Raw genomic sequence first — 8487 nt, 5'->3', positions numbered from 1 at the left:
TTTCCCAATATGTTACATTGACATTATATAATATAATGTAAATTACAAGTATTCAGTACTTACATAGCAGTACTCTAACATTCAAAGCACGGCTCATATGCTAATAACATTATGCAAGCTTTTCTTCGTAATGTTTTTCGAAGGTGGAACTATTTCTGTTTCTTTCATATTAATCTAGTATTTATTTATTTTATTAAAACTACATGCAGCATATGCAGTGATTGCCTAGCTGCCTTCATGTAAATCACTTCAGCGTTATTTAATCATGTTGAAAAACATACTTTTCTAATTAAAGGTAAGACGACACCTCCAAAGATATGTCTACTTTAAGACTTGAATTTAAAAACCATAGTGAACTATGAGGAAGACACAAAACATCAAACAGTACAATCTTCCCCTACATACAGCACATATTCCATAAAACCAAAACATTTAATTTTTCTGGAAATTTTCAAGGACATAAAAAATAGGGTTTTTTTTGAATGACAATTTTGAATGTCTCCCCAATTTCTTCTAGGATACGAATTCAGAATATTTTCAAGATCTGAAAATTGACAGAAATTCATTAGATGCTTTTAGAATGTAATAAAGTACTGCTTGTATATTAATATTGACACAAGAAAAAATTCTGTTTGTGAAGTGGTGTTTTTCACGTGCAGTTTTCAGAAACGTGTCACAGTTCTAATACAGTAATCTGTAAATGAAATCTTCAAATTTCTCAAATACAGTCAGATAAGCCACTTTAGGGATGCAGAAAGACCATTCTCTGTTAATCACACTGTGATATTTACTTCTATGGTGAAGCTTCTACATTTTTGTAAACATCATCTGAGATACTGTTGAAATGGAGTATAAATAGAATATTACTCTCCATAGTAATTTCTTTCCTATTATAATATCCACATTTTTTCCAAGTATTTCCTCTATTTTTCCCCATGGGTAACTATGTTTTCCATTCTTATGAAAGTTAGCAGCTGTATTTACATTCATATCATCTTTTAAGCACAATGAAATAGAAAGAGTAGAAAATGTGACAGATCCTTTTACAACCAGTTGTAAAAATACAGATATGGTCATTACAACTAGATAACTATCACTTGTAGGTCACCTACTCTGTGCACACTACAGTGACACACTGATATACCACATTGATTCAGTATGCAAACAGCAATACCATCATAGAAACATCTCTGAAATGAAACATAATGTTAATCAAGCAGTTAAAACATCTGTATTTTTGTGACAGAACACTCTTTAATTTTTCACCTAACATAGTAAAAACAAGTCAGTGGAAGTAATAGTAAGGGCCGTACAACTAAATATCTCCAAAAACAGTGAAAGAGATCTATGCCTGGCTTCTTCGTGTGGGTACCTCTGTTTCCAGCTACAGAGCTGGGACATGTGACGCAGAACCAGTGTAAGGGCGCAGTGAAGGTTGGTGGCTCCCTGGGTTCTGGGGGAGCTCCCCCCAGGGTCTGGCAGGGCAGGGTCCTCGCCCTGTTGTGGGCTGACCCATTCCAACAGCTAAGCACCCCCACAGTCACTCCCTAGTTCCCTGTCCTCCCGCAGCGTGGTGGGAGAGAGAATAGGAAGACCAAAATCAAGAAAACTCGTGGGTCAAAATAAAGACAGTTTAATAAGTGCTGGAAAGAGGAAACAAACCAAGCAACGCAAGGGTGATTGCACCCTGCCCACCTCAAGCAGATTGATGCCCAGCCAGTCTCCAAGCAAGGGCTATTTTTCAAGACCAAATCTCCATTTCTTATTGCCGAGCACGATGTTTTACAGTACCTAATATCCCTTTTGGCCTATTTGGGTCATCTGTCCTGGCGGTGTACCCTCCCAATGTCTTGTCTATCTCCACGGTGACAGAGAAATGCTGTGCAAGCAAAGCTCAGCAACAGCCAGATCACTGGTGCTGTTTCAGTAACAAATACAAAACCCACTGCCACACGGGCTGCTATGAAGAAAGTTACCTCCATCCCAGCCAGGCTAGTGCACCCCCCCCAGAGAGGATCAGGGCACTCCAGGGACTGGGGACAGCCCAAGGGACTGGGGACAGCCCCAGCTCCGGGCACCAGGCGCCTCCCTGGGGTCAGGGACAGGCTGAGGCCAGGCCTGGATGTGGTCTGTGGGTAGGCCTGGCTCATGGGCCCCTGGCTGGCAGGTCAGGGCTGTGGGGAGCTGGAGCCCAGCTCTGCTGTGCTGCTGGGTCAGGGGTTGGTGGCCCCAGGGGAGCTGCAATGGGACCCTGGGCTGCAGCAAAGGTGGAGGAAGCTCCAGGGAAGAATGTCAGGGACAGTGTGGAGGTGTCCTCAGGGCACTGATAATAATCAAAATGTGGCTTTAGATCCAGATTTGGGTTCTCCAGGTGGGTGGTTGCTGGAAACTGCCAATTTCCTGTTTTGCTTTTTTTCCCCGGTATGAAACATCTGTGTATGACTAAATGTCAAGACAACTGGTCAACATTTTGGGTCCCCTTTGTTCATTTTTTTTGAAAAGTCCCTGTTTGTACAAAAATATTGTGCAGAAACAGAATAGGGTGAAGTAGATACTGACAGGTAACATGGTGCAAATTCTACCACCATTCTACTGTTCTTGTCTGTTCTTAGTAGAGTGTTGAAAATGACAAATGAAGTAGTTGATACCTAATTGGTATCATGTAGATAGATAGTTTTAATTATATTAAAAATGTTTCTTCAAAACCAGGTCTGAAAGCAATAATTAAAATTTATAAAGGAAGAACATTCACGTGGTGTGCTATTTATTTGTTCAATTTTTTGTATTGGTTTTGCATTTTAGTTGGATTGTAGTAACTGAATCAAATTTTAGTTCCTTCACTTAACATATACAAAAATAATTTTTTAGAGGGTGAAAAAAACCCCTTTTCCCAGAAGTGTTATCTCATTTTAGAAAGAATACTACTGGGTATTTAAAAATGCTTGAAGTTAATAGGAATCACTAGATTTAGAATTTCAATCTAGAGAGAGAAAAAATGTCACTGACTGCTCATTGAGGTTCATAAATAAAGTTTGAAGAGTATGTACTTCCCAAAGGTACTGCAGATGGTACATGTGTAAAGCGTCAGATTTTCTTTGGATCAGCTGAAGAAATGTGGAGACTGACCACCTTCTGAGCAAAACCGTAAGGAAGCTGCATACTTGAAATTGCATTCTAATTCCACAATTTATTCTTTTTGATTTGTTTAAAGCAAAGGCTCTCAAGAGAAAAAAAGAAAGAAAGGACAAAAAATCCCCCATGTGGTAAGTATGGGCCATTTTTCAAGAGTTTAGAATTCTGCAGCTCATTTCTGTTTCATTCTTTTAAATTAATTTTTATTAGGGTTTTTTTTGAGAGAAATATTAGGTAATTCATCTGTTGTCAAACAGTTCTCATTACTAGCTACATAAATTGTCAAAGCAAGATGATGTCACTTGTTCAAACTGTACAATTAGCACTGGATTCTCTGTAGCAGTGCAATCCCTTGACTGTGTGCAAAATCCACTAGTGTCTACTAATGGCATGGATGGTATATTTCATAATGTATCTAGTCTTTAAGAAAACAGAGCAACTACCAACTCATTACAACTCCAAAAAATCTTAATATAAATAAGAAATGTTGGGTCTAACCAAGCAGAGAAAAATCTGAACTTAACAACTTTAAAAAGTAAAACACTTACTCCTTATTAGGAATTATTCAAACTACCCACGTAGGGTAGGGTAGGGTAGAGGACCTTGAAAGAGGTTAAATATCTAAAGCTATTGAAATTCAGTGGCATCTATGGCTTTAACTTCCTTTGAAATTTCATCTGACAACTTCAATCAGTAAGATAAAACAAACCCAGACGTAACAAACAGGTTTACATTTACATTGAAACTTTCACAAAAATATTATTACCGGTGGAGTGCTGAAAATGTAGAAGGATGAACCCTTCAGTGCCAGAAACCTGAATTTGTAGAGCTGAGATGAATCAGTTCCTTCAAGTCTCTCATTTACCCATCCCATATGTATGACCTGTAAAAGAAAATAATTAAAAATTAAAGCTCTGTTTTTCCGTAGAGCCTAAGATACATCTGAACAGGTCAAGTTTTTCCACAAGGAAATGTGGTTGTGTTAGAATAGGATGAATCATCCCCTTTCTTCACATTTGCCTTCCCACCACTACCACACTCTTGAAGTGTAATGGTATCATGCCAGTCTGTCAAAAGTCTTTGAAGAGACTTAAATGTACAGTACAGGTGGAATCTTGTCTGAAATAATCACCATTTTAACAGCCACCTATATATGTCTCAGTAGACTCTCACTTGAGTCAGCAGAAAACCTAGGTGTACTGAAATAGTTCAGCCAACAATTTATAAAAAATCGTGATCCTACATTGTCTATAGCAGAGTCAAAACTTGGACATACAGAAATTTCCGCTACATATACCTCCAAAGAAATACATCGGAATAAATCAATAGATTTATCTGAAATCAAACAGCTTTCTGTATGCTGATGTTTAGCACTGTTGACTAAGTGTTCCTTTGTTACACTGATTGTCCTTCAGAGCTTATATACTTTTTAAAATATATACTTTATCTCATGACAATGATTTATGTTCTCATAGAATTAAATACCAAATTCATTTGTTACACAACTTTGCTCTAACAGTATTACAATACATGTCTTTATATTTCAGATAAATTAATTTTAAAAAAAATAAAATTAAGTAAGACTGCTATTGCGTAAATTTAATAACTCTCACACAAACATTCTTTCTGTAGTGGTCAGCAAAGATTTAGAAACAGGATGTTCAAACACTTCATTACCTTAACAAAATATACTATAGTATTGTTGATCATTACTAAAAACTATATTATATATTGAGTTTATCCACGTGGTAATATAATATCAAATAAAACAATCAGAAAGAATAATGTCCAAATCACAGGGCACAAATAATACAATATTCTCCTTTACATTCCTAAAGTCATGTTTGCTGAATTGCAAATGGACACCATTTATTAACCTGTAACAGTATTAAAATCTTTATTAAAAAAGTAATTTATTGATTAGATTGATAAATTGAGAAGCAATGGATATGGTTCTGTTATGTTCTTCATTCATCATCATTGTCATCACCATTTATTTTTACAGCAGCACTCATCAAATAATTTTGGAATTATCCACAATGTCAAACGGCAGAACTAAGTCACGGACAAAGTCTGCAGTTTGCCTAGGTCATTCATCAGACATCACATATCAAAGCAAATATGACACATTCTGAGAGATTTAACAATATATCTTGTTGCAAACCAAAGATATTAATTTAATATATTAAAAGAAGGAAAACATGAAGTTCTCAGTTGAAGCTCAGGGCAGAATGGTATCAGAAGACTGGAATTCCACTTGTCAAGATAGTGTTTTTGCTTCAAAATATACATGTGATTTCCTGTGATTGACAGGTAAAAACTTGATTTGTGTACTTGACAGAAACCACAGTTTGGCCCATAAGCAGTAGTGCAATAATCAATCATACTTTCTTTGAATAAAATTCTAAATTTAGAAAAAGGGCATTCAATTTCTCTAACTGAAGTAAAATAAGATTTGTTTTTCAATGAAAATGGGCCTTATGTCAAAGTTTCCATCTGTGAAAGAGGAGTAATTTCCTTTACTTATTTTATGGAATTCATGTGAAGGCCCTATCATTGTTGTATTGTTATCTATGGCTGCAAGATGTGATAGGACTGCCAAATGCTCTAGCCTTGATTTAATGTAGCACTTAATCTTTTAGATAATTTTCTACATATTCTCTGAATTGTTTAGCTATAAACACAAGAGTGCATTTTCTAATTAGCTGCAGATATATTTTTTTGGGCATGTGTTCCAAGTGTTTTACTGAAATGGAACTGCATTATTGTTATTTTTATTGCAGTCACACCACACTGTGACCAGTCTACCTATGGTAGATCTGAATCAAGAGACTTAGTTTGAAGTATACCCTTCTCCATATGACAAGCAAGGTTTTGTAATTGTTAACAGCTATATACTCATTGTTAGGCTGGTCTGTATGCTGAAATCTCTTTCAACCTCAGAGAAAAAAAAAGGAATGATACAAAACCACATTCACAGGACTAGATTTTGGGGGAATGGTCTTTCTACTCACTGAATTATTACAACATTGTAATATCTCTCTTGATCTATACGGATTGTGATAAAGTGGCCTATTCACTCCACTTCATCAAAGTGTACACAAAACCAAACAGCAATACCTCAGTTACATTTTCAATACATTTCACTGAATATTACTCTATTTGATTGAAATGACTATCAAAAACTCCAACTCCCGGAAAAAACAACTTCAATCAAAGAAAACTCAAATAACAGATCATCAAAGCAAAGAGAAAGTCTTAGAATCATTAAAAAATATAAGAAGACACTTTTTGTTTCTAAATTTGATTATAATTCCCAAAACATATCAGAAACTGATTAAAAGTTTTTCAATTTTCATTTTCTTTAAAATCATTACTTAGCTTTGCATTGTCAAGATAATTTATGGAACAAGGAAACAATTATACACCTCACAGTTTATTTATATCTTACAAAAGAAATTAACATTTATCTGAAAAAACTGTCTGGTGTATAACAGTTCAATGTCATTAAAAAAAAGTAAAAACCCTTCCAAAAGTCTTTTAAATCCCAAGATTATTGTTTGTGTATTAGCACCAAGAAACACTTACCTAAGTATTAAAGGTGTTAGTCAACAAAATGTTTCAGCATTTCCTGAACCTTCTAAAAAACACCTACAAGATGAATGTCTACATCAACTTGTTACTTTTTTTTTTTTTTAAATGAAGATGTGAAAAGATTCTACAAGTAGCACATTTGTAGATCAATTTAAATTTTGTAGAAGAGTGTCTCTGCAGAATACTGGCTGAAGTCTCAGTACATATATACATTTAGGAAGAGAAATATAGTACAGCTTGAAGACACACAAGCTTTTTGTTTGTTTATTTGTTCTAGAATTTTTGTATTTTCAGGAGAAAAGCAAGGGTTGAGTTGATTTAAATACAGATTGCTTCACCTTATATGGAACGCTGAATGAGATACTTTGTTGGGGATGAAGCAATAGTCAGGCTACATAGTGGAAGAAGGTTTACTACTGATAGCTAAGTGGTGAGCTCAGTGAGTTTAGAGCTTCACTACTGTAATTTGCAGGGGCTGCGGCTAACAGGATGCTAAAAAGTATTCATGAATATGAAAGAGAAAGAGGAAAACACAAAGAAAAAGACATTTAGAAGGAGAAAGAAATCCATTTAGACCAAAAATAAAGAAACGGGAGAAAATATGAAATTGAAATGAACAGAAGGAAGGACACTATACAAGTATATAAAGAGGGGAGTACCAATGAAAAAATATTTGGGAGGAAGAAAAATGTAAAGAAAAGAGGATTCCAAGTGTATACTTGCCTATAAAGACACAAAGTCCTTAAAAAAGTAAAGGAGGAAAATAGAGTAATTTCATTTATCAGAATCAGTGTTTTTACTAACATATTCATATACTAAAAATAATAAAATTATGCATTTTTATAGAGATATTAAAAATATAACATTTTTACTTTCTTTCCCCAAATCTTTCTTATTGACTGGTTTATTTAATGGTCATTTAGACCATAGAATGAAAATAATTATTCAGTTTAACACAAGTCTGTATGGAACAAAAGAAACAAAGTGCTGGTATTTAATTAAAAAGATGTTTGTGGTTCATAAGTAGGCTACTGAGATTTTTGTTGGGTCTCAGTACGTAGGTGGGAATATTAGTCCTGGGATAAAAACTGTTCTGGTATTTGGATTGAAACCTGTCATTCGAATTTTCAAGGAGTGCTCCACAAACAGTCACTTCTCAGCATTGCTTCACCACTTTATTCCCATACTGCATAATCAATTTAAGACTGCTGTTTGAAACTGCCTGGAAAATTACCATACATTATTGATATATTATTAAGCTTCTAACATGTTCTAATGCACTTTTGAAAAGTTCCTGTAGGAACAAAATGAACAATGGCACTCATTATGAGGAGATAAAACAACTCACTAACAAAATGTAATCCAATCATAGCAGATAAATGGAAGTTCTTATTTGCACTTATTGTTTTGCTAGAGCAATACAGCATCTAGATGGTGCAATGACTGGAAACTTAACATATGTTACATTTAATGAAGCAATCAGTAGCTTTTGTATATAGCACTTTTAGTTAAATAGTTATGAAAAGTAAATGACGCAAAGGACTCCAGAGGGAAAGGAAGAAAAAAATCAAGTAGATTTCTGACGTATGAAATGTTAGAACAGATGAGTACACTTATGTAATTAAAGAGATTAAAGCAGGATAAGAATATACAAGAGACGCCAGCCTGGCCTGCAAGTTAAGAACCAGTGTCATACCATGAAACACAATGGAACAATACAAAACTAAGAAAGCAAAGAGAAGTACATCTTGAGGTAGCTCA

General features: G+C 35.0%; 1 protein-coding gene across 1 annotated transcript in view; it reads right to left on the bottom strand.

The window, feature by feature from the left end:
• The window catches only part of SNTG2 (syntrophin, gamma 2), a gene marked incomplete at its 5' end in the record, with an annotated part of 41934 nt that extends 37919 nt beyond the window's left edge, over positions 1-4015 (bottom strand). Inside the window, one exon of the mRNA XM_010072681.1 lies at positions 3899-4015. Within this exon, the coding sequence (XP_010070983.1) occupies positions 3899-4015 (117 nt within the window). The remainder of the gene's footprint in view (positions 1-3898) is intronic.
• Between the last annotated feature and the right edge of the window lie 4472 nt (positions 4016-8487).

This window comes from Pterocles gutturalis, unplaced genomic scaffold (genome assembly GCF_000699245.1).
Source record: "Pterocles gutturalis isolate BGI_N339 unplaced genomic scaffold, ASM69924v1 scaffold20841, whole genome shotgun sequence".
In the NCBI taxonomy this organism is placed as follows: domain Eukaryota; kingdom Metazoa; phylum Chordata; class Aves; order Pterocliformes; family Pteroclidae; genus Pterocles; species Pterocles gutturalis.
The sequence above is the reverse complement of the archived record's forward strand: the minus strand, read 5'-3'. Positions and strand labels throughout refer to the sequence as shown.